Below are 27,398 nucleotides of genomic sequence, written 5' to 3'. Positions count from 1 at the left end.
GTTCGAACAAGACCATAACGAACTAGGAAAGGCAACGGAATGCTTGAGTGCTCCCTTTTATGTCATTTTATTTTCTTTTATGCAGACCAGTTGGGGGAAAATCCCATAGATTCTTCTGGAAACTGTCAAGATGCTGGGAAGATGAACGCAAAACTTACATAGATTGGCATGCCCACAGTTTGGATTTTCAAGGTCTAAAACATGAAAAAAAACAAAGTGAATGTGACTTTTAGGATAAACACAATTGCCCCCCAGAAGGGGAAAGAGGAAGGACTAACAGTTGTAGAAAATGCCGGCTCTCAACTATGGTTGCACATCAGAATAACCTGCAGAGGTTATTTGAAATAAACTGCCAATAAATTAGGAATAACTTAAACACAATAACGTGCACAAATCTGAAGAGGACAGCTTCATAAATTCTCACCAAGTAAATGCTCCTGTGTAACCATCACCCTGAACAAGACAAATATTTCATCCCAGCACTTTGGGAGGCCGAGGTGGATGGATCACGAGGTCAGGAGATCGAGACCATCCTGGCTAATATGGTGAAACCCTGTCTGTACTAAAAAACACAAAAAATTAGCCGGGTGTGGTGTCGGGCTCCTGTAGTCCCAGCTAATCAGGAGGCTGAGGCAGGAGAATGGCGTGAACCCGGGAGGTGGAGCTTGCAGTGAGCCGAGATTGTGCCACTGCACTCCAGCCTGGGCGATAGAGCGAGACTCCATCTCAAAAAACAAAACAAAACAAAACGAACAAAAAAACCCAAATATTTCCAGCCCCACAGAAATGTCCTTCATGTTCTCTCTCAGTTAATTTCCCAGCCCCTCTCCCTCACCCCCACAAAGGAAATTGTTACTGTGATTTCTAACGTCATAGAAAACAACCTGGAAGCTTTTAAAATACTGATACCCTGGCCCGATCCATGGAGTATCTATCTGGTCTGGTGATCTGGGTGGGGCTCTGGCCTTGGTAGTTATAAGGCCCCCAGGTGATTCTGATGTGCAGTCAGGACCAGGAATTACTCACTGGCTTGTAGCAAAGTCTTATTCTGGTCAGAAGCCAGGCCAGGCCGTGGATCTGCCTAGATGCTGGCAACCACCTACTGAGGTAGATGGGCCCAGCCCTTCCCCAGTGGGCCTGAGTGAGGCAGGTGGGTCTGGGCTGTGGATTTCAGGGAAATTAATGTGCCACTCACAGGCATCAGTGGAGGTAGTGATGACAAATACACTCCACGGAGCCTCCTCACCTAAAAAAAAAATACCCTTTGATGCTTATAAAATAGATCTGGTGTGATCCAAATCAGGTAGTCTGATTTGGGTTATAGTTACCTGTATTCATGGTTTTTCATTCTAGAAGAGATTTCTCTTTAGCATTATTTGAGGCTGTGATAATCCTCAAGAAACTGAGCCAGATTTTCCGGGGATCTTCAGTGTAGAGCACTGGAGATTAGAAGCCAGTGATCCCCAAAAGGATGGGGGAGAGAAAGAGCAAAAAGGAAATAAAGGAAAAGACAACATGAACACTTGCATGGCTTTTGCAGGATGACGTGGTCAACCCAAACTTCTGCTTGATCTGGTTTGTCCTGAACTCCTGCCACTTGCCGTCAACCAGGGCCTCTGCTCTGATCTCATACTTCACCAGGCGTGCCGCTCGCAGGCTGACGGGGTTGTGCTCGTAGACCGCGGAGGGGGATTCCAGGTCTGTGTGCTTTATTCTCTGCAAAGAGAGTGATTCACCTTAGGCGGAACTGCAATCGGGGTGGCCCAGAGTTAGGGAAAGCTGGAGCCTGGCATATAGACCCTGGTATATAATGTGTGCAGGCAGCAAGAGGGCATTTCCCAATTGGCACCACCTCCTAAAAGTTGCTGCTGCTGAGTCAGTTGTCATTGGAGCCCCCGCCATACATAAACCTGTGGCTGATGGCCTGGGCTTTGGCCAATCTAGGAAAACACCATCAAGTCAAGCTTTATGATGCCTTTGCCAGAATTAAAAAACCAATGTAGTACTCATAAGGGCATTTGGACTGTTGCTGTCACATAATTCATCTCTTCCACCCAGAAGAATTCATTGTGTAGGGAGATGCCTGAGTCAGTGGAGACCAAGAGCTGAGGCCCATGGAAGAGAAATGACTTGCTCCAGGGGACATATGAGGTACTGGAAAATCTGGGACTAAAACTCTGGTTTCTTCATTCATGCATTAATTCACTCGTTTATCCATTCATTTATTCAGTCAGTCATTTAAAGCCCCTTTATATGGAGGTTGCAGTAACCCAAGATTGTGCCACTGCACTGCAGCCTGGGTGACAGAATGAGACTCCATCTCAAAAAATATAGAAAAATAAAAAAATAAAGCTCCTCTATGTTCTCGGTACTGTGATTGGCAGTAGTAATAAAAAGATTAATAAGATATGGCCTCTCAAAAGCTTGCAGTTTAGAGAAGAGACTTGTAAGCAAATCTTAAGTGGAACACAGCAATCTTTCATCATAGTTGTCATTGTCATCGTCAACATCATCATCCTCATCTTCCCTAATGCACATAGTGCTTTGTGTGTCAAGCTTGTTCCAAGCCACCCTGCACAGATGAACACATTTAAACTCACAACAATCCGGTGAGGTATGTCCTGTTACCTTCTCTGCCTTAAAGGTGAGGAAACTGCACAGAAGAGAGTTCCTGGCACTTGCCCAGGTCCTATAGCTCGCAAGACCGTTCACCTGCGGACTCTCCACTCCTAAATATGACATTCTCCTGCCTCTCCTAAAGTCCAGCAGGAGCACTACGGAGAAGTCAAGCACCCTCCTGAATTTTCTGGGGTCCTGCCCACAGCCTGCTTTGCAGCTTAACAAAATTACCCCCTCTCCCAGTTGGGGACATTACCAGTTATCTTCATGGGAGAATAACTGAATTGTATGTATAAATTGAAGATGAAGTGAGCTCCACATGTAGAGATAGAAGACTAGAATCTAATCCTGACTTTACCAGTAGAGTCCATATGAACACAAAGACGCTCAGTTTTCAGATCCTCATCTGCTAAATGGGCTACCAATATCTACTTCCCAAGGTTGTTGTAAAAATCAAATGACATCACATATATGAGCGTGGTTAGCACTTACAATACATTTCATGTCAATGAGTAATTAATGATGAATCAATTATTATTAATTCAACATGGATTGACTCTAACTCTAAAAAACTGTTTCAGAGACATAACTTTCATGCACTCTATCCTTACCTGCATGTAAAAACTATAAGAGGTAGTATCATGTTTGAGTCCCTTTATCTTAAAGAAGAATCCATATAGAGCAATCGTTTTCGAATAAGTTGTATTCTCCTAAATTGGGAAAGAGAAGCAACAAAGTGAAGGGGGAAAAATATTTAGTATTCAAAGTCACCCGGGCGTGGTGGCTCACACCTGTAATCCCAGCACTTTGGGAGGCTGAGGCAGGCAGATCATCTGAGGTCAGGAGTTCAAGACCAGCCTGGCCAATGTGGCAAAACCCCATCTCTACCAAAAATATCAAAAAAAAAAAAAAAAATTAGCCAGGCGTGGTGGCGCGTGCCTGTAGTCCCAGCTACTCAGGAGGCTGAGATAGGAGAATCACTTGAATTGGGGAGGCAGATGTTGCAGTGAGCTGAGATTGTGTTACTGCACTCCAGCCTGGGTGACAGAGTAAGACTCTATCTCAAAAAAAAAAAAGGCCGGGCACGGTGGCTCACACCTGTAATCCCAGCACTTTGGGAGGCTGAGGCGGGCCGATCATGAGGTCAGGAGATCAAGACCATCCTGGCTAACGTGGTGAAACCTCGTCTCTACTAAAAATACAAAAAATTAGCCAGGCGTGGTGGCGGGCACCTGTAGTCCCAGCTACTCAGGAGGCTGAGGCAAGAGAATAGCATGAACCCGGGAGGCAGAGCTTGCAGTGAGCCGAGATTGCGCCACTGCACTCCAGCCTGGGTGACAGAGCAAGACTCCATCTCAAAAAAAAAAAAAAAAAAAAGTCAAGAGGACATGGTAAAACAAAGTATAGCAACAATAACAACCGTCACTTATTCAGCAACTGATTTGAAAGTGAAAATACAATGGCAATTTTAACCTAGGAAACATGGGGAAAGCTAAACTGAAATCCTTGGTAGTAGTAATTACTAGTAACAATTTGAAATAAATTCACTCCAAATTGGATGGCAATTTCAACCTGAGTTAAAAAAAATTCTATACCACATATTAATGCTTTTAATTGTAATTTATATTATTTTGAATGAAATATACTTTCAATAATCATGCAAGAAGATACCACTGCCCAGTGAACCCTGGAGGCTACCTCGAGAACTATTGTTAAAGGAAAAGCCATCAGTGGCCCTTGAAGGTCAGCTTTGACTGATCCATCTTATTCTTTAAAAATATTTCAGTTATCACAATACTATAAAAAAAAAATTACAAAGCAAAAAGGAAGAAGATATTTAGGCTGCACATGGCTCCATTTAAAATTTCTTCTATTTTTATGTTTTTCCCCATACTTTTCCCTATATCTCCCTTCACAGGTCCCTGGGAACCCATCAAGTTTGCAAAAGTTACAGTGTTCCCCCAAAACCATGCCTCACCCCAACATTCACCATGCCCTGGCTGCAATCCTGCTTGGCAAAGAAGGTTTGAGATTAGGTAATCAGTGTTTCTGGAGGGTTTAGACCCTCCTTTCCTTGGTCTCCCTACAAACAGTTGGTACAGTTAGTAGAAGTTAGTAGTAGACTTAGTAGTAGCTACTGAACAGTGACGATATTATTTACTCTTCATGTTCCTTAGTGAGGTGAAGAATAGGTTAGGTATGTTCTTAGATGACCTGTGGTCTATAGACCTTTGAAACAAAGCATGTTGTTTCAATTTGATGGGCCCAAGAGCCACTCATAGCATTTGCAGGAAGTCCTGGCTCTGTGATCTCCATCTGCCCACTTAGGCACGATGTCTCTGCAACCAAAAGGCTGAGCCAGCCTCTCCGGGGATGACTCAGAGGGGACTCTCTGATGATGCATTCAGCACCCCTAGTTCTTGAAACATGAATTCTTTTGAGATCACTGTGGGGGTGCCTTGAAATAATCAAAGGAGATCACTGATTTCTTGGAGAATTGCTTCCATCACAGGGAACCCAGCATGGAGCAGAGCTACCAACTCCAAGGTTCCCCTGGTCACTAAGTGCCAAGATGCCTTGCAATCAAGCTCCTTGACCCACTGCAGTTTTATTCTGAAATCCATCAAAATAGCTGCCCAGACTGAGTTCACCCCTATAAGCTTAAACATGGACTTGGCATGGAGTCTCTTGTTGAGCCAGTTTGCAACTGTTGGTGTTTGTGGGAAATAGAAAGACCAACCCTTCCCAGTTTGCCTTGGCCTTTCCTGGTTTTAGAATTGAAGTCCTACATCCCAGGGCAACTCCTCCATTCCAGTACCACCAGGACTGCTGGTCCTCTTAGTGGGGAAATTATTAAATGGCCCGCCCCAGGCCCCTCCCTTGTGAATTTTATTTCCTGGGAGCTGATGACCATGCAGGAGAGACACCTGTGGTTCTCTCTTTGGACCCCTGACCTTCCTACCAGGAGCCAGAAGTGATCATGGCTGCCCTCCAAAGGTTCTTAACTAAGCACGAGAGGAACAGTTCTTCCCCTTGTTCGGGTACAGTTCTCAGTACCTGGTTAAAGAGCAGCCCAAATCTCACAGCCTGGGTGTTAAGATCTTTCAGGTAGAGCATGTCGCCCCCATTCTCCAGCTGAAAGGAAAATGCACACAGCTGACCACAGTGGGATCCTCTGGACACGAGTGCCTCTCTTCATCTTCGTGCCTCTTCCTCGATCCCTGCACCCCTCACCAGGTTTGAAAAAGAGTTTTGCCTCTAGACTTACATTCAGCCATTCATTCAGTTCACAGACATTTATTGAAAACTTACTGTGTCTGGCACTGTGTCCAGTGCTTTCAGAGGATGCAAGGAGAAGACAGAAAAGTATCTGAGCAGTCTCACATGGGAAATAAAACGTGTACATGGGGCAGAGATGATCACAGTCACAAAATCAAGAGCAAGCAAGGCCCCTCACGGGAGGCTCCAAGGTGAGGGCTGGGGAGGAGAGGGAGCGGAATTGGAGAGGATGACATTGGCAGCAGGGGACAAAAGGAAGGAGGTGGGCAGAGTCAGAGGACCAAGAGGAAGGTGGGGACTTCCCGAGATGTCTGCACAGACTGTCCCCTCTCTGTCAGTCCTCTGCTGCTCTGTTAGAGCATGGTCCTGAGTTATGTCGCAGAAAAGCATCTCCTTCCACGGAGTCGAGATCTATGGTGCGGGGAGCGCTGAGCACTGTGGCTTGCATATTACAATAGGTATTTGTTGAGCAGGACTGAATTTTAACTAGTGACTCATACATCTTCAGAACTCACACACTGCCCCTCTTCATCTCTAAAAACGCGAGATTGAAAACACATAAGAACTACGACAGTTTGCATGGACAATTCACAAAGGGGAAATGCCGCATGGAAAACATTCATAGTCACCAGTAATAAAAGAAATGCATGTTAAAAAATGAGACGCCGTTGTTCCCCTCTCAACTAAGAAAAGTGATTTGAAATTTAAATGTCCTATGTTGCTGAGGGTGCACAGAGAGGGACATGCTCATTTATTACTGGAGGAAGAGTAATTTGGTCCAAACATTTGTTAATCTGTACCAAGAACAAAAATGCATATGATGGGAGCTCGAACTACCCGGATTCCAAGGCTGGGTCTCCTCCCTTCTCTCCTTCCCAGGCACTGCTCTCCCCACTTTCCCTGGAAGATGATCCAGATATGTCCTGACCTCAGAGGTTTAGAGGTTTCAAATGTGAAACACATCTCCAGAAAAAACAAAGTCAGAGAGGCAATAAACTTCGACAACTGTGTCCTTGCAGAGCAGGCAACTCACTGCGTGGTAATGGTTGGCTGTAACCTGGTCCAGCCATGACTCTGGGAAGAAGTTAATGTGCCGCAGCACCTCCAGATCCTTGCCTGGGAAGAAACGCAAAGAGAATGTTTTTTAGTTTTATTCACACCAGAGCCTCAAAAGTCTCATTTACAGAAAGGAAAAGGAAGAAGTCCGGAGCTGAGGGAAGGGAAAGGGGTGGATGGTCTCCTTTAAGGTTTGATTGACAAAGTGGAAACAAAACGTCTCAGGGTCACTGTGGTTATGTTCAGAGTCAATTACTTTTATATTCCAAATCGATTCTCTTTTAAAAACGTACAGAAATACCAGCCTGGCCAACATGGCGAAACCCCACCACTACTAAAACTAGCTGCGCGTGGTGGTGCACACCTTTAATCCCAGCTACCTGGGAGGCTGAGGCAGGAGAATCGCTTGAACCCAGGAGGCAGAGGTTGCAGTGAGCCAAGATTGCACCAGTGCACTCCAGCCTTGGGGGACAGAGTGAGACTCCATCTCAAAAAAACAAAACAAAACAAAACAACACAAAAAACCACCTTATACAAACAAACTTCCAAAGGAACCAATACATTCACTCAAAATTGGATGGCCATTTCAACTTCAGTTTAAAAAAATGTCTATACTACATATTAATGTACAATTTAAGTGTAACATATTATTTTGAATGAAATATACTCTTAACAATCCTGCAAGAAGATATTGCTGCCCAGCGAACCCTGGAAGGTACCTTGAGAACTATTGTTAAAGGAAAAGCCATCAGTGGCCCTCGAAGGTCAGCTTTGACCAGTCCTCCTTATTCTTTAAGGATATTTCAGTTCTCACAATATTATCAAAAAAATTACAAAGTAAAAAGGAAGACGATATTTAGGCTGCACATAGCTCCAATTTAAAATTTCTATTTTTATTTTTTTCCCCATACTTTTCTCTAGATCTCCCTTCCCAGGTCCCTGGGGAAGAGTTAGTGTTCCCCCACAACCACGCCTCACCCCAACATTCACGGCCCCCTGGCTGCAATCCTGCCTGGGAAAGGAGGTTTGAGATCAGGTAATCAGTGTTTCTGGAGTGTTTAGAAGCAACTTGGACAAAACTACCTGGCCCCATCAACCAGCCCTGAATTCTAGAGCTACTTATTATATCTGGATAGCTGGAAATGGCTTTGAAAATGTTCTCAGAGGTCCTTTCAGATGCAAAGATCTCACTGGGTGGCCTCCTGGACTGCCGAAAACATACTCCCCAACATTTCCTTCCTCTTTCCGAGTTACAGGTACCATCCCCTGGGCCCACAGCATGAGGTTAAGGGAGCACAAATTCAGAGTTTTCTCCCAAACTGCAGAACAAGGGGCCTAGAAGTGAAGCATGTGAAGAGGTAGGACATACAATTAGATGCCAATAAAACAGCCCTTGGCAGCCGTACACTGCTTCACAATATATAAGCCCATTCTAGCCATCACTATATTTCATCAGAGCTCAGATTACCCTCGTTTTACAGACAGGGAAAGTAAGACCAAGAGGCTACATGACTTTCCCGAAGTCACACAGCTTGGAAGTGACAATGCCACATTTCAGGTGATTCCCTTGGAAACATCAGGTGGGGCTCCCCCGGCAGCGGCTGCAGGGTGGGCAGGTGCCCAGCAGCTTTCCCGTGGATGCGCTCGCCTGGGCCGGGGCTTACCTTTGGTGATGCCGTGCAGACGCATGCAGAGGAAGAGCGGCCTCAAGCTCTGTCCTATGTCCCGGTCCAGAAAGCAACAGTTCTCAGGAAAGCTTAGCAGAGGCATAAAGAAGAATAACAGACCTTCAGCAAACTCCTCTCTGGAATTAGCTCGGGCTAGGGAAAGCCATGTTGTAGAGACTAGTGGCTTCACTAGCCAGGGGGAGATGGGGCCTCGGTCCCTCTGGAGGGGTCAGGTACATGGAAGCAGATGGTGGCTTAGACGACATTGTATAAAGTCCAGCCCCAGAGATGGTAATGGAGACAAATGCTTATAGTCCCCTCAGCATCTACCACTGAGTTCTGCACATAGTAGGTGCTCAATAAATGTGTATTAAGTGACTGATGGGAACACATGTTACTTTACAGAGGACCTCAATATGCATTTTCTCACTTGAGTCTCACAAACTTCCTGTGGGTCAGACGGGGCAAGGATAGTGAGCTCCATTTTACAGATGGGAAAAAGAGGCTCAGCTCGGACTGGAACCCGGGACTCCTGACTCCCCCTGTACATAGGCTGCCCTTCCAGTAAGCGACCAAATTAGGCGCTGCAAAAGTGCTTTCTGAAAAAATTAAAAAGAAGAAGAGAACGGCTGTGTGGGGAACTAGTTTTAGCAGCTGGTTTCAGGATCAGTTCTGCTATACTCAGTGTTAATACCAAGCTCCAGTTAACTTCCTCACGGAGCTGAAGTTCAGCGCTGGGTTGAGAAGATCCAGTTCTTTTTGAGAAGACACGCACACACAGACACGCATTCCCTGCTCTTCTTTTGAAATAACTCACTTCACAAAAATGGTCACTTTTCATAAATGGGGACAATGGGGAACAATGTTTCCAAGTCCCTTTGGAAATGCAGTCACTCCTTCAAGGCAGAGCCTGCATAGGACCCACCCAGGGTACTTGTAGATTATTTTTCCGTAAATCAAGAGTGGTGTCCAAGTCACACCCTGTCCCAGCTGGACAGAGGGCACCACTGGCCCTGTGGTCCCTTCTGTCAGAGATGCCCGCCAGCTTTCCCGGAACCGTTTATTTTCATAAGATCTGGGAATTCCTGGGACCGCCCAACTGCTCCACGCCAGTGGTCCCAGAAGATAGGCCTAGAGGTGCAGAAAAGTTGTAGGCACAAAGACAAGTGAGTTCTGATTCAATTCAAGGGTTATTTACCAGTATCTACCCTGTGCCTGTCTCTGGAGGTGGACAGAGCAGCCATAAACAAGGTCAGGCGGATGCTTTCAGGAGTGCAGAACTATTGGTTCTGGAACCAGCCCTCCATTACCGAGGGTAAGTGGAGCCGGGGCTGGTGGGTGCGGTGCCTGTGCCCTGAAAACACTGACATCTTCGTGGGACAAATAACACTCACTCACTTCCTTTCCTCAGATGATCTGAGCCTCCTCGTTCTTCTGCCTATTTTTCATCATGTCATGGAGGAACAGCTGAGGCGTCATCATGGCTGGGCAGCAGGTTCCAAGGGGCAAGAAGGGGCCAAGCTGACACCATCCTCCCTAGCCTTGCCCAGTGCTCTGGGGACAAGCCATCACCTATGGCCAGCGCTCCACAGCCAGGTGCTGCCCTAAGCAGTGGGCCCCGGCTGGAGCTGCGGCTGAAATACAGATTCAGTTCCAGAAAGGAAAGGACCCATCTGGAGGAAAGCATTGCCCTCCACCAGGAAGCTCCAGACGCCGGTTCTGCTGATGTGCCTTGGCATGGCAAGGCTGCTGGCAGGGGCAAGAGGAACCGAGACCCTGATCCTCCCTTTGAGAGGCACTCAGACCCGAAGGCCATTCAGCCAGGGCCTCTCTGGACAGCCATCCTGTCCCAGAGGATTTGGAAACAGCTTTGTTGAGACAGCTGGTTGGACTTTATGACCCCTTGGGGCCTCTGGGAAGTGGCAATGACGCCCACTTTTGTGGATGACATGGAGAGGCCATGAGTCATCTCATCATCCAACCAAGCTGGGGCCCCCGAGGCAGGCAGACCAGGGTCCCGTCCCAGCCCAGCCAGCCACAGTCCTGTGACCGGGCCTCTCAGAGCTTCACTCTCCTCTGTCAAGTGGGAGCAGTAGCCACAGGTGGTGCCTTGGGGAGAAGAGAGGAGTAAAGCTGACAGTGTTTGGGAAGGGCTTGGGCCGGCTGCTGGCTCCCAGTGAGTCCTCAACATCTATAAGCACTACCATTGTCCTCCCGCCCCAGGGAAAGTGAATGGACTCAAGCAGCATCAAATGCAGGCAATTGTTCTTGGTGGTATTCATCATCATCGCCACCCTCCAAATAACCCAAGTTATGGGCCACCTCAAAGATAGAAAGTGGTGTCCTCAGCTTCTGGTTTCCTGAAATCTCAAAGGATCTAAGGGTTGTGGTCCACCCTCAGAACAGATCAATATAACCCGGCTCTGGGAGCCTAGCAAGGTCCACTGTCTTAGAGCCAGTGTCCTACACAGGCCACTCAGGGCTAGTCCAGCACATTTTCCATTTTACTTGGCGCCACTTAACTGTCTGGGAGCGGAGGCACCTGCTCCTCTCTGGGCCAGTGGTGAGTACATTCACATGGTGTCACGTAAGATGGGAGCGAGCAAGCAGCTGCTAAGTCTGGGGACTACAGTGCTTGGCTACACTGGTGGACTCAAAGACTGGCATGGTTTCCCTGGTACTGCGCTCTGTTTGTGCAAAGACCTCTTTTGGTTTAGCGCTTATTTTTTTGAGACAACTTCAGGCGATGGTCTATGCCTCCCAAAGTTCACTGAGAAACCCTGGGGCATGACCCCTCTAGGGAAGACAGTTCACAGTTCCTTGCTACTGAAAGATACATCCAGGTTGGCTCTGGGTCCTACTTGCCAGACCCTGGGGACAAATCTCCCATCGACTCGGAAAGACAGTACCTGGGGACAAGTCTCCCTCTGATGGGTACATATTGTATTTTAGAGGTGCTCTTCGCCACAACTTTCTCACTTCCTCTACCCTGTCATCTGCTGGAGCCTTCCACCCTTCCTGCGAGTATCAGGCCCACAGCTCTGATAGTCCCAGCACTTCAGATTTTAGCCTTAACATACATATATGCTACAGCATGATGAACCTGGAAGCAGTAAGCCAGACGCAAGGGTGAATGCTGGATGATTCTACTCTATGAGGTACCTAGAGTCATCAAATTTGTAGAGACAGAAAGTAGAACGGTGGCTGCCAGGGGCTGGGGAAGGGGAATGGGAGTTGTTTCATGGGTAGAGTTTCAGTTTGGGAAGATGGAAAAGTTCTGGAGATGGTTGCACAACAATGCGAATAAACTTAACGCCACTGAACTGAACATGTAAGAATGGTTCAAATGGGAAAAATTCATGCTATGCATATTTTGCCCCAGTTGAAAAAAGACATTAGGGTTAAAAGTGACTTTGCTTATTTGAGAAACACCTGAACTAACATATTAAATTTTAAGACAACGTTTGAAAAAAATACACATTTTAGGGCAATAACTCACAATGAGAAGAGAAAATGGCTTTTTTTTTTTTTTCCAAAATATAACTCAGCATAGAAGACTTGGGACACTCCTGAAATCAAAGAACCAGAAAACGGAGGCCAGCCACAGTGGCTCACGCCTGTAATCCCAGCACTTTGGGAGGCCAAGGTGGGTGAATCACCTGAGGTCAGGAGTTGGAGACCAGCCTGGCCAATATGGTAAAATCCCATCTCTACTAAAAATACAAAAATTAGCCAGGCATGGTGGCGGGTGCCTGTAATCCCAGCTACTCGGGTGGCTGAGGCAGGAGCATTGCTTGAACATGGGAGGCAGCAGTTGCAGTGAGCCGAGATCATGCTACTGCACTCCAGCCTGGGCGACACAGCGAGACTCCACCTCAAAAAAAAAAAAAAAAAATCTATCTATCTATATATACAAAACCGGGAAATGGTCCTCTTGGCTCCTAACACTCAAGTGTGGTAAATGAAACAATAATTCCTGCTGCCACTCCCACATCATAACCTACCAAAGGTCACCACATTTTAGAACCCCTGTCACATGCTGTCCTGGGCCTTTTCTTCGAGTCAGGGCTGACCCACCCATCAGTCCTGGTGAATGTGTGTTGTTACCTCCATGCACGGTGCTGAGGGTGCTTGCCCAAAGTCTACAGGCAGTGAATGGCAGAGGTGGGGCTGAGACTCGGGGCTGACTTCTTCTAACATACGTCTGATTTATTGCTTGTCTCTGCTCCTAGATTGCAAGCTCCATGATGACAGGGTTTGTGTCTGCATTGTTTATTGTTGTACTCTTGGTGTCTTTTATAGTGCCTGGCACTTAGCTTGCAATATGTTGGGTGAATTAATTGGATGAACGACCTGGTCCCTGCCAACTTTCCAGCCTCATTTCCATCATCCCATCCCTCCATTCACCCACAACTTATCTTCTAGGCCAGTAGGGCCAGCCCTGGTGCACATGCTGACACACACTTGCTGCACATACAGGCCAGTCTATGCCACTATCTCCATGCCCATGTGGTCCTGTCTGCTGTCACCATGACCTATCAGCTTTTCACTGAGACCAAGTTCAATGTCCTTCTGTCTGTCAAGATGGTCCTGACCCGAGCACAAAGGGAAATCCTGTCTAATCATAACCACAGCTGCCCTTTTTAAGAACCTCCTACACCCAGACTCTTGTGCTCCTTCCACTCCTCCATGCTTATTGTTGAAGGTATGTTTTGGTGCTTCTCAATATGCCTGGGAAGCCAAGAAGCAACATGGCAGAAGTGGAAAGTTAGTAAGAACTAAGCATAATATTTAGGGACCTTGAGAACAAGAGAGACTCAGGTTCCAGAGATCCAAGTTAAAGGGGAGCAGAGTCATCACCTCTCAGAGTAAGAGAAGACACAACAAGGCAAGAAGCATGAACGTCAGATAATGAGAAATCCTCTTGACCCAGAATATACCAACCTCCCTGCACAAGGCTTTGTTGAGCTATTCTAAAAGAGAACAATTTAATGGCCCTAATGTCCATGACTCATGGGATATTTCAAAATTAATGTGCTGGTAAAGAGATCAGTGTTGACACACCAGGGTTGCCCAGTTTCATGCTAACTCTGGCTACATCTGCAAATGCCATTCATGAATCACAAGAGGCACATGGCCTCGCCCACCCTGGGGACACAGCATCATAGCACATTGCCCTCAAGAAATCAGTGGGCTCAGGGCACCCATGGTACAGGGCATGGCAGGGAAGCTCTCCTTAAAAGTTTCCCCCTGCGGTCCCTTGGGAATAGTATGTGGGGGGAATGGGTGGGGGAAGGTGCTGTTGGGTTCACCAGTGTGCACCCATGCAGCCAGCACATGCTCTTTTTCTCTCCGCAAAGAGGAGATAAGAGGAGGAATTCATCCAGTGCACAAGTGAGATCAGAGAAGGCTTTCTGGAACCGGCTTTGTCCAGCTCTGTAAAGGCTGGGTCAGATTTGGGTAGGGCACAGGAAAGAAGAGACTCAGCTGGAGAATCAGGGGAATCTAGAAGTTGGGATCATATGGGAATTGGCTTCAATGGCTACGTTCAAATTACTTCCTTCTGGTGAGGTGGAAGCTCATTGCCAGAATCTACCCTTCAGTGTCTGAGAGATACCTATTTAGTGATTAATAAATCAGCTAAGGATTAGAATTACATGTCCGTTATGATTTGCCCTTGACCCTAATTGCTAAGAGTGTCAGAAGACCTAGAAGACCAAGGTCAACCCCAGGACCACCATCAATTTGCAAAAGGAGCCTAAGTAACCTCCCCATTATCCCTGGGCCTTAGCTTATTCAACTGCAAAATGAAAGGGTGAGACCAGATGGTCTCTAAGGCACTTTCCAGCATCAACCTTCTTTGATTTAGTAAAGTGAGTAATTTATAAATTGACATGAACTGAATGCATTTTGCTGTCCTGTAGCTCCCAAACTGCCACTCATTTCAATTAGTATAATGACAAGAAGAGTTCTATACTATCCTCCTGCAGAAGGGTTTTTGGAGGTGGGAAGACATTTTCTGCTTCTAATAATACTGACCAATTTCACCTGATTGAGGACTGAATTCTCCACCCTTCTAGCAGTCATTCAGATCCAGCCCTGTCCCACATACCATAAAAGGACACATAAGAAGCAACAAGAAGCTACTTGTCAATCTCCTGCTGAGCCTGAGCATACACAAAGCAAGTGGAGAGTCATCCCTAGGCCCTGAGAAGACTGTTCCACTTGAAATGTAGCACACACACCGTAATGCTTAAGGCTGGAGGGAGAAAGTTGCAAATCAAGATCAAATCCATACCCAGCAGGACTGAAACCAGCCCATGCTTTGTGCACTTGAAGCTATCACTCTGTAAACATGACACTTGTTTCCATTTAACACTAAACAACTGGCCAGAAAGTCACTATATTCCTTCTTACACTGTGTACCTGACATGCAATGCAGAGTAATTTTCAGAGTTAAAGTGAAATATTTCAGAGGTTAAAACCACCATTAAAGAACATTCAAAGCACCATTCATTCAGTACTTAGTCAACAGCTAGAAGCTGTTCTTTAATGAAAGATTGAGGACTGGGAGGGTAAAGGGAGTAAGACACAGCCCTTGCTGCAAATGGCCAGTGTGGGAGCCATGCTTAGGAACAGATAATCCCAATAATTATTTTATTTACAAGTGAGAAAGCTTACAGAGATGGGCATGCAATCGTATGGAGCCCAGAGACTGAGCATCTGAATCAGACTGTGGGGAGAGAGGGTACTCTTGGAGGGTTTCCTTGGGGATAACTGAGCCAAGTGTGGAGGCACAGCGGATCACCCTAGCAAGATGGCTTTTGAAATACACCAAACCCCTGAGCTCCTGATAAATGAGTTGATCTCTCTAAATTCACCATAATTAATCCAAAATAAGATCATCTTCCATAGGTGCCATATTTCTGTATAAATCACCGTGGATTCCAAACTGCAATGGGCAGCTTCTCACATCTTCTTTCATCTCCTTCTCTAGCTAGGTGAACCAGATGAATAATTAATTCTCTTGCTACCATATTTGTTCTTATGGACACTCTTTCCACTCCATCTTCTTGATATCACCAGAGCTCAGACCCTTTGCTCCTCATGGAGAGAGTGGCAACTGTTCCCTAGGCCTCCTCACTTTCTCCACCCACCTGTCTCCTACTAGAATGTCTGATAAAGCCGCCCCCACTCCTGACCCAATACACCATACACATGCATATTATATCAAAACTCATGGGATGCAGTTAAAGGAAATGTATAGCTCTAAATCAGAAAAGAAGAAAGCCTGGAAATCAGATATCTAAATACCCATTTCAAGAGGTTAGAAAAAGAATATCAATTCTTGAAGAAAGTAGAAGGAAATAACGAAGAGAAAAATTAATGAAATAGAAAACATACAATTGAAAAATATCAACTGGTGTGTCAAGTCAAAAGGTGTTTTTTAAAAAAATGAATAAAATAAACCTCTATCAATGCTGATCAAGGAAAGAAAGAAGAGAAATATACAAATTATCAATATCTGATATGAAAAGAGGGCCATCACAACAAATTCTACAGATACTAAAAACATAATAAACATTTACCAAGTGGATTAAAGACTTAAATGTAAGGCCTAAAACTATAAAAATCCTAGAAGAAACCTAGGAAATATCTTTCTGGATATCAGTCTTTTCAAAGAATTTTGTGATTGTCCTCAAAAGCAATTGCAATAAAAACAAAAATTGACAAGTGGAACCTAATTAAACTTAAGAGCTTCTGCCCAGCAAAAGAAACTATCAACAGAGTAAACACAAAAACTATGCATCCAACAAAGGTATAATACCCCCAAATCTATAAGGAACTTAAACAAATCAACAAGCAAAAAACAACCCCATTAAAAAGTAGAAAAAGTACACGAGCAAATACTTTTCAACAGAAGACATACAAGTGGCCAACAAACATATGCAAAAATGTTTAACATCACTGATCATCGGAAAAATGCAAATCAAAACCACAGTGAGATACCAGCTTATATTAGCCAGAATGGCTATTATTAAAAAGTCAAAAAGTAAGAAATGTTGGCAAGGCTGTGGAGAAAAGGGAACACTTACACACTGTTGGTGGGAATGTAAATTAGTTCAGCCACTGTGGAAAGCAGTTTGGAGATTTCTCAAAGAACTGAAAATTGCACTATACCATTTGACCCAACAAGCCTGTCACTGGGTATATACCCACAGGAAAATAAATCATTCTACCAAGAAGACACATGCAGGCATATGTTCATCACAGCACTATTCACAATAGCAAAGACATGGAATCAACCTAGGTGTCCATCAATGGTGGATTGGATAAAGAAAATGTAGTGCATATATACCATGGAATCCCACACAGCCATTAAAAAATATATATATTATGTTCTTTGCAGCAACATGAATGCAGATGGAGACCATTATCCTAAGTGAATTAATGCAGAAACAGAAAACCAAATACTGTATGTTCTCACTTATAAATGGAAGCTAAACATTGGGTACACATGAACATAAAGATGGGAATAATAGAAAGTAGGGACTACTAGAGTGGGGAGGGAGGGAGACAAGGGCTGGAAAACTACCTATTGAGTACTATGCTCAGTACCTGGGTGACAGGGTCCATTGTACCGCACCTGAGCATCATGTAATATATCCATGTAACAGACCTGTACATGTACCCCCTAAATCTGAAATAAAAGTTGAAATTTTTAAAAATAGACATAAAATACAATCATAAAGACTTTTAAAAATTTTTTACCAAGAGAGATCATATTGTGAGCCATAAAACAGGTCTCAATAATTTAAAAGAACTAAAATCATACAAAGTATTTTCTCTGATAACAATGGAATTAAGTTAGAAAACAGTAACAGGAAGATATCTAGAAAATCCTCAAATATTTGCAAAACAAAGAACACAGTTCTAAATAATCCATAGGTCAAAGAAGAACTCAAAGGGAAAATTAGAAAGTATTTTGAACTGAATGAAGTTTAAAACACAACATATCAAAATTTCTGAGATGCAGCTAAAGCAATAATTACAGGGAAATTTATAGCACTAAACACTTAGAAAAAAAAGTCTTAAACCAATGACTTAAGTTTCCACCTGTGAAACTAGGAAAAGAAGGGCAAACTAAACATTTGATAAAATAAAACATCTATTCCTGATAAAATTTATCATCAAACTAGAAATAAAAGGAACCTCCTCAACATGATAAAGGGTATCTATAAAAAACCTATAGTTAAAATTTTATTTAATAATGAAAGATTACTTTATTTCCTCCTGTAATCTAGAACAAGGCAAGAAGGTCCACTCTCTCACCACTTCTGATCAACAATGTACTGAATATTGTATTCAGTGTAATAAGGCAAGAACAAAAACAGGCATACAGATAGAAAGGAAGAAATAAAATTGTCTTTATTTACAGGTGATATGATTGCCTATGTAGATTCCTAAGGAATCTATAAAAAAGTTTCTAGAAGTACAATTGAGTTCTACTAAGGTTGTATAATACAAAGTCAATGTAAAAAAATTAATTTTGTATTTCTACATAATAGCAAAGAACAATCAGAAATCAAAGTTAAAATAATACCTCTTACAATAGTGTTAATATGAAAGCCTTAGAGATAAATTTTCTAAACACTGTGCAAAACTACATGAAACATTTATGAAAGACATTTAAGAGGACCTAAATGAATGGAAAGATATACCATATTCATGGATCAGAAGACTCAATCTTGTTAAGATGTAAATTCTTCCCAAATTGGCCTGTACATTGAAGACAATCCTTATCAAAATTCCACGAGATTTTTCTACAAAAACTGTCAAGCTGATTTTAAAATTAATATGAAAGTGCAAAGGAGCTAGAGTAGTCAAAATAACTTTGAAAAAAATGAACAAAGCTAGAGAACTTACATTACCTTATGTCAAGACTTAGTAAAAATGAATTATCTAATCAAGATAATATATTAGTATAAAATAGGAATATGGTTTAAAGGAACAGAATATTGAGTCCCAAAATAAACACACACATATGGTTGATGTTTGACAACGGTGCCAAAAGCAATTCAAGGGAAATAGAATACTCTTTTCAACACATCATACTGAATAATTGGATATCTATATGCAAAACATGAACCTTAACCCTTACCTCACATATATATATAAAACTTAACTCAAAATTAATCATAAATATAAATGTGAGAGCTAAAACAATAAATCTCCCAGAAGAAAACATAGAGGAAAAATCATAGTCATCTTGCTTTGGCAAGATTATTAAGTAGGACACAAAAGGAATGAACTGAAAAGAAGAAAAAAGTCAACACATTGAACATCAAAATAAAAAACTTCTGATATTCAAACTACACTATTTTGAAAATGAAAATATAAGTAATAGATTTGGAGAAAGTATCTATGAAATATGTATCTGACAAAGGACTTGTATCCAGAATATTTAAAGAATACTCACAAGTCAATAACAAACAACCCGGTTTTAAAAATATGGGCCAAAGGTTTGAACAGGCTTTTCACTAAAGAAGTTAAATGAAGGACAAATAAGCATATGAAACGATGCTCACCATCCTTAGTCATTGGGGAAATGAAAGTTAAAATCACAATGAGATACCATTAGAAACGGATTAAATTGGCAAAAATTAAAAAGGCTGACCAAATGTTAGCAAGGATGTGGAGCAAATGAACGCCTGTAATCCCAGCACTTTGGGAGGCCGAGGCAGGTGGATCACCTGAGGTCAGGAGTTTGAGACCAGCCTGGCCACCATGGCAAAACCCTGTCTCTACTAAATATACAAAAATTAGCCGGGCATGTTGGCATGTGCCTGTAATCCCAGCTACTCGGGAGGCTGAGGCAGGAGAATCACTTGAACCTGGGAGGCAGAGGTTGCAGTGAGCCAAGATCATGCCACTGCACTCCAGCCTGGGCAACAGAGGGAGACGCTGTCTCAAAAACAAAACAAAAAAAATAGTCCAACCACATTGGAAAACAGTTTGGCAGATTCTTAAAAAGTTAAACATACACCTACTGTTTTACCTAGCCATTCTATTCCCAGGAATTTATTTACTTAAAAGAAATGAAAGTATATTCTCCCATACAGACTTGTACAGGAATATTTATAGTAACTTTATAAAGTTACTAAAAACAACCCAACTGTCTATGAAAAGATGAATAGAAAAACAAATTTTGGTAATCCATGAATGGAATATCACTCAGCAATCAACAAAAAGACCTACTGATACATGCAACAACATGGGTGAATCTCTGAATAATTATGATGCATGAAAGAATCCAGAAAAAAAGGAGTACAGACTCCATGATTTATTTATATAACATTCTGTATATACAGTCAGGCACCACTTAACGTTTCAGTCAACAACAGACCACATATAAGATAGTGGTCCCAAAGGATTATAATGGAGCTGAAAAGACAGGACTGAAAAAGTCCTATTGTCTAGTGATTCTATAGCACAACACATGTGTTTGTGGTGTGGCTGGTGTAAAAAAAACCCTACTGTGCGTCTGTTGGATAAAAGTGTAATACATGCAATTACATTCAGTACATAATACTTAATAATGAATAATAAATGACTGTTACTGGCTTATGTACTATTATATACTTTTAATCTTTATTTTACAGTGTTTTCCTTCTACTTATAAAAAAAAAAGTTCACAGCCTCAAGCAGGACCTTCAGGAGGTATTCCAGAAGAAGCCGTTGTTATCATAGGAGATGGCTTCATGGGTGTCATTGCCCCTGAAGGCCTTCCAGTGGGACAAGACGTGGAGATGGAAGATAGTGATATTGATGGTCCTGACCCTGTGTGGACCTAGGCTAATACATGTGTTTGTGGCTTCGTTTTTTTTGTTGTTTTTTTGTTTTTTTGGTTTTTTTGAGACAGAGTCTCGCTCTGTCACCCAGGCTGGAGTGCAGTGGTGCGATCTCGGCTCACTGCAAGCTCCGCCTCCCAGGTTCACGCCATTCTCCTGCCTCAGCCTCCCAAGTAGCTGGGACTACAGCTGCCTGCCACCATGCCCGGCTAATTTTTTGTATTTTTAGTAGAGACAGGGTTTCACCGTGTTAGCCAGGATGGTCTCGATCTCCTGACCTCGTGATCCACCAGCCTCAGCCTCCCAAAGTGCTGGGATTACAGGCATGAGCCACCACACCCGGCCTGTGGCTTAGTTTTTAACAAAAAGGTTTAAAAAGTAAAAAATTAACATAAACTTTTTAGAAACAGGATAAGAGCTTATAGAACAGATTATAAAGAAAATATTTTTGTACACTTGTATAACGTGTTTGTGTTTTAAGCTAAGTGTTATGAAAAAGTCGTTTTAAAAATTAAAAAAATTATAAAGTAAATGCTTGTAGTAAGCTAAAGTTTATTTGTTATTGAAGAAAGAACATTTGAGTGTAGCCTAAGTACACAGCGTTTATAAAGTCTACAGTAGGCTGGGCGCAGTGACTCACGCCTGTAAAATCCCAACACTTTGGGAGGCCAAGGCGGGTGGATCACCTGAGGTCGGGAGTTTGAGATCAGCCTGACCAACATGGAGAAACCCCATCTCTACTAAAATTACAAAAAATTAGCTGGGCGCACTGACACATGCCTGTAATCCCAGCTACTCAGGAGGCTGAGGCAGGAGAATCTCTTGAACCCGAGAGGCGGAGATGCGGTGAACCGAGATTGCGCCGTTGCACTCCAGCCTAGGCAACAAGAGTGAAACTCCGTTTCAAAAAAAAAAAAAGTCTACAGTGCTGCCCAGTAATGTCCTAGGCCTTAATATTCACGCACCATTCACTCACTGACTCACCAGAGCAACTTCTAGTCCTGCAAGTTCCATGCATGATAAGTGCCCTGTACAGGTGTATCCGTTTTTTTTTTTTTATCTTTTACATCATATTTTTACTGTACTTTTCTATGTTTAGATACATGAATACTTACCATTGTGTTACAACTGCCTATGATATTCAGTACAGGAACATGCTGTACAGGTTTGTAGTCCAGGAGTGATACACTGTACCATATAGCCCAGGTGTGTAGTAGGCTATGCCATCTAGGTTTGTGTAAGCACACCCTATGATGTTTGCACGAGGATGAAACAGCCTAACAATGCATGTCTCAGAACACATCCTAGTTGTTCAGTGACGCATGAGACTGTATAACATTCTAGAAAATGCAAACAAATCTAGAGTGATAGAAGCAGATCTGTGTTTGCCCACCAATGGTGGTGGTGGGGCTGGAGCAAAGAGGACAAGTGGATTTTTGTTTTGTTTTGTTTTGTTTTTGAGTTGGAGTCTCGTTCAGTCACCCAGGCTGGAATGCAATAGCACAGTCTCGGCTCACTGCAACCTCCGCCTCCCAGGTTCAAGCGATTCTCTCGCCTCAGCCTCCCAAGTAGCTGGAATTACAGACGTGCACCACCACGCCTGGCTAATTTTTGTATTTTTAGTAGAGAAGGGGTTCCACCATGTTGGTCAGGCTGGTCTCAAACTCCCAACCTCAGGTGATCTGCCTGCCTCGGCTTCCCAAGGTGCTGGGATTACAGGCATGAGCCACCGTGCCCAGCCTACGAGTGGACTATTAAGTGTCATAAGGAAACCTTTGTGTGAGATGGATATTTTCATTATTTTTATTGTAATGATCATTTTATGGGTACTTATGTATATTAGAACTCATCAAATTGAAGCATTAGCTATGTGTAGTTTATTGAGTTCCAATTATTCCTCAAAAAAGCTCTAAAAAGATAAAGTTTGTTAATTACTGGTGTCAATAAATTTAAAACAATTTAGATGAAAAGTACACGTTCCTTGAAAAACAGAACATAACTAAAATTGACACAAAAAGACCCATAAAATCTTAATAATACTATATATAAAGAACATTCTATCTATAACTAAAAGTCTTCCAAAATCTCAAGCCCAAATGGCTTCACTGATAAATTCTTCCAAATATTTAGGAAGACAGAACAGCAGTCTCTCCCAAACTCTTCTAGAAAATGGAAAAAGAGGGACTGCTTTGAAATGTATTTGATGAAATTAGTATAACCTCAAAATTAATTAAAAGCTGGTAAGGATAAACCAAGAAAGGAAAATTTCAAGCTAATATCTCTCATGAATATATAGGCAAAAATTCTAAACAGTCAGCAAATAGAATTCAGTGACATAAAAGAGGATAACATTGCTTGACCTAGTTGGTTTCATTCCAGGGATACAAAGTTGGTTTACCATTAAAAAATAAATCAACAGTTCTCTATCTTGATTGCAGTGCTGGTTATACAGGCATATCTGTTTATCAAAGTCATCAAACTGTATGTTTAAAATGTACTCATTTTGCTGTAATTAAATCCCACCTCAAAGTTTATTGCTTTGAAAAATCAATATATTTTACCACATTCACAGCAAAAAGGAGAAAACTATATATCATTTTGAGAAAATCTGAGAACCATTTAGTAAAGTTGGTAAGATTCACTCGTGATTAAAAACTCTAGAAATAGAAGGGGATTTTCAAAATTTGATAAAGAGTATCTGCACCAAACCCACAGCAAACATCATACACAGATTGGGGAATTACTGAAAGCTTTTTCCTTGAGACTGGGAAGAAAAAAAAGATGCTCATTATCAGATGATGTTCATGTCATTATCAAAAGATGTTCATGTCTACTCAACATGATACTGGAGAGTCTACCTAGTGCAACAAGGGAAGAAAAATAAGTGAAAGACACAAGATTTGGAAAGAAAGAGATAAATCTAGTATTATTCTTAAAAATCACATAATTATATGTAGAAAACATACAAGAGAATGTACAGTCTATTAAAATAAGAAAATCTATCAATATATGAACACAAAGTCAATATACAAAACGATTGTACTTCTATATATCAGCACCAAACAATTAGAATATAAAAATGTTTAAATGATACTATTTACAATAGAGTCAGCAAACATTATACACTTAGGAATATATACAACAGAAGATGAGCAAGACCTCCATACAATAAACTGTTAAATTTTATTGAGAGAAATTTTATTTTTATTTTTAATTTTTTTTGAGACAGGGTCTCACTTTGCCATCTAGGCTGGAGTGCATTGGCACAATCACAGCTTACTGCAGCCTCAACCTCCCAGGCTCAAGTGATCCTCCTGCCTCAGCCTCTCAAGTAGTTGGGACTACAGGAGTGTGCCACCATGCCCAGCTAATTTTTTACATTTTTTTTGTGAAGAGGTTCCACTATGTTGCCCAGGCTGGTCTCTAACTCCTGGCCTCAGGCCTCCCCAAAGTGCTGAAATTACTGGTGTGAGCCACTGAGCCTGGTCAAGAAATTTTAAAAGACAAATAAATGGAGATTTATACCATTTTCATGGATTACAAATCTCAGTATTCTAAAGAGGTCAATTTTCCCCAAATTGATCTACATATTCAATGTCTTCCCAGTCAAAATCTCAGCATTTTCTTCTCTTGTCTTTTTTGGTGGAATTTGACAATCTGATTCTAAAGTAAATATGTGAAAATCCAAAGGACCAAGAATGACCAAAGTAATCTTGGAGAAGAACAAAATTGGGGGATGTCTTATTCCATCTCAAGATTTATAATGAAACAGTAATTAAGAAAGTGTGGTATTGGTTCAAGGATAGACAAGACTAATGGCACAGAATAGAGATACTAAAAATGATGTATATGTCATACATATAGTTGTATGACACTAACATTTAACACATAGCATGTAAAATACGTTATGACAAAGGTGACACTGCAGAGCAGTGAGCAAAGCATGGCCTTTCCAGTAAACGGTGCTGGATCAATTGTGCATCCTTATGAAAAGAAGGACCGTGACCATGGTCCCTCCCTCACACCATACTTAAAAAAATACTTCTGGATGGACTCTAGATCTAAATGCAAGGTAAAACAATAGAGCTTCTAGAAGAAAATAGGAGAATATCCACATGGCACTGGAATAGGCAAAGATTCTTAAATAGCACTAACTATAGGCCAGGCCCGGTGGCTCATGCCTGTAATCCCAGCACTTTGGGAGGCCAAGGCGGGCGGATCACAAGGTCAGGAGTTCGAGACCAGCCTGACCAACACGGTGAAACCCCATCTCTACTAAAAATACAAAAAGTAGCGAGGTGTGGTGGCACGTGCCTGTAATCCCAGCTACTCAGGAGGCTGAGGGAGCAGAATCGTTTGAACCCGGGAGGCAGAGATGGCAGTGAACTGAGATCGCACCATTACACTCCAGCTTGGGTGACACAGTAAGACTCCATCTCAAAAAAAAAAAAAAAAAAAGCACTAACTATAAAATAAAGGCTTGATAGATTATAATGCCTTAAAATTTAAAATTTTGCTCATCAAACAAGCATTATGAGGCCAGGCACAGTGGCTCACGCCTGTAATCCCAGCACTTTGGGAGGCTGATTCAGGCAGATCACCTGGATCAAGAGTTCGAGACCAGCCTGGCCAACATGGTGAAACCCCGTCTCTACTAAAAATACAAAAAATTAGCCAGGCGTGGTAGCACATGCCTGTAATCCCAGCTACTCAGGAGGCTGAGGCAAGAGAATCGTTTGAACCTGAGAGGCAGAGTTTGCAGTGAGCTGAGATCACACCACTGCACTCCAGCCTGGGCAACAGAGTGAGACTCTCTCAACAACAACAACAAAAGACCATTCTGAAAGTGGGAAAGCCAGCCACAGAGAGAAGGTATTTGGAATTCATATATCCAACAAGGACATGGACCAGAACGTAGCAGAACATAGAAAAGAACAAAGAAAAGATGGGGAAAGGACTTGTGCAGGCACCTCACTAAAAAGATACCCAATGGCTAACAAATATATAAAGAAATGCTCAACCTCATTAGCAGGGGAATGTAAATGAAAAGGGAATAGGCAAATTAGTTCCACTCTCCATCCATTAGAAAAGTGAAAGACTGGCCAGAAGCGGTGGCTCACACCTATAATCCCAGCACTTTGGGAGACCAAGGCGGGTGGATCACTTAAGGTTGGGAGTTCAAGACCAGCCTGGCCAACATAGTGAAACCCCGTCTTTACTAAAAATACAAAAATTAGCTGAGTGTGGTGGCGCATGCCTATAGTCCCAGCTACTCAGGAGGCTGAGGCAGGAGAATCACTTGAACCCGGGAGGTGGAGGTTGCAGTGAGCTGAGACTATGCCACTGCACTCCAGCCTGGGAGACAGAGCGAGAGTGTCTCAAAAAAAAAAGAAAAGTGAAAGACTGAAGATACCTAGTGTTGGCAAGGATATGGAAAAACCAGAATTCTCATGCACTGCTGGTTAGGGAATAAATTAGCACAGCCACTTTGCAAAACCGTTTGGCAGTATTTACTAAAGTTGAACTTACTCATACCCTATGACATAGTAATTCTATTCCTAGGTTTTTACCCAATAGAAGCACATAATTATGTGTACCACAAGACATGTACATGGTTGTATATAGCAATACTATTCCTAGTGGCTGAACATGTCCACCAACATCTGAATAAATTGTGGTATAATCATATAATGAAATATCCTATGAGAATGAACAAGCTATTGCTACATGCAGCCACGTGGATGGATTTTACAGATACATTATTGTGTGAAAGAAGCCAGACATTTAAAGGTGTATGCTACAGAATTCTATTTATACAAAGCTCAAGAAAAGGGAAGATGTATTGGTAGTAAAAGAGGTCAGGATACTGTTTACTTTTGGTGGAAGAAGTAGGTACTGAGATAAGGGGCTTTGGAGACTGGCCATGTCCCCTGTTCTGGTCTGGGTGCTGGTTACACAGGTGTGTTCACTTTGTGGAAATTCATTGAACTCTTCATTTAAGGTTCACGCACCTTTCTGTATTTTATGCCTTGATTTTAAAATGTTCTTTTAAAAAGTTGAAAATTTGCCTGCTTCTGCCCTTTCTCCGATTACAAGTTTTTACAGCTTTCCTAAACTTCTCAGACTACCAAGTGGAATGAAATGATGACTTTTCCTTCATAGATGAAGGCAACAGCTTTGCTTACATTTTTTGTTTTTCCTACAAGGGGATGTTAAATTTAATTCGGGACAGCCTATTTGTTTTTCTCAACTAGCTATTGCCAGAAAAACAGGCTGTAGAGTGTAGAGGGGTGTGTGTATGTGTGTTTATGCTTTAGATGTGTGTAGTTGTGTATGCATTTATGTGCACATAGGTGTGTGTTTGTATGTGTTTGCAAGCCACACACGACCGTGCGTGTTTGTTTCCTTCTTACACTGATGTTCTTGGATAGCAACAAAAATAAACTTGAAGTTGTTTCTAAACATCTGGCTAGGCAAAGAAACTGCCCCTTCAACATTATGTCAGTGTCTGAGGCACAAAGCACATGTTCAAAAAATATTTGTTGAATGAAAGATTGAAAAAAAAATTAATGAACAAAAGAAAATGGGAGAGTAGAAATGGCTTGGACGTATGTCTTTATTTTTGGGTATAGTTGTTGCTGGAGAAGTCAATTATTCAACTACGTTCCCTCCTAGCCTGTCTTCCGGACACTGCTGAGACAGATGAGGAAAGGGGCGTCTGACTCATTTTACTCAGTTAATGGCTCTCGACCCTCCTTTCCGGATTCTGGGCCAGCCAAGGCCATGCCCACAGTTGCTGCTCAGCTTCTTTCCTGGTAGGGTCAAGGTCCGGGTGAGCTAATATTTGTTCAGCTTGTCCCACTACTGACATGTTAGGAAAGTGCAGTTCCAACTTGTCAGTTCCCATAATGTGACGGCCTCAACA

At 42.6% G+C, this 27,398-nt stretch overlaps 1 protein-coding gene across 6 annotated transcripts in view; it reads right to left on the bottom strand.

The window, feature by feature from the left end:
- Positions 1-51: 51 nt before the first annotated feature.
- BTBD16 (BTB domain containing 16) overlaps positions 52-27,398 on the bottom strand; it is a 66,650-nt gene continuing 39,303 nt past the window's right edge. For 4 of the 6 annotated variants that reach the window (XM_009459185.5, XM_016962483.4, XM_054659454.2 and 1 more), the window contains 6 exon segments: positions 8,619-8,710; positions 6,932-7,014; positions 5,677-5,754; positions 3,231-3,329; positions 1,528-1,716; positions 52-194 (listed from right to left, as the gene is read on the bottom strand). In XM_009459185.5, coding sequence (XP_009457460.4) covers positions 126-194; positions 1,528-1,716; positions 3,231-3,329; positions 5,677-5,754; positions 6,932-7,014; positions 8,619-8,710 — 610 coding nt within the window. In that variant the 3' untranslated portion in view covers positions 52-125. 6 annotated transcript variants of the gene reach the window in all.

This window comes from Pan troglodytes, chromosome 8 (assembly GCF_028858775.2).
Source record: "Pan troglodytes isolate AG18354 chromosome 8, NHGRI_mPanTro3-v2.0_pri, whole genome shotgun sequence".
In the NCBI taxonomy this organism is placed as follows: domain Eukaryota; kingdom Metazoa; phylum Chordata; class Mammalia; order Primates; family Hominidae; genus Pan; species Pan troglodytes.
Note: the sequence above shows the minus strand (reverse complement) of the source record. Positions and strands in the feature narration are given on the sequence as shown.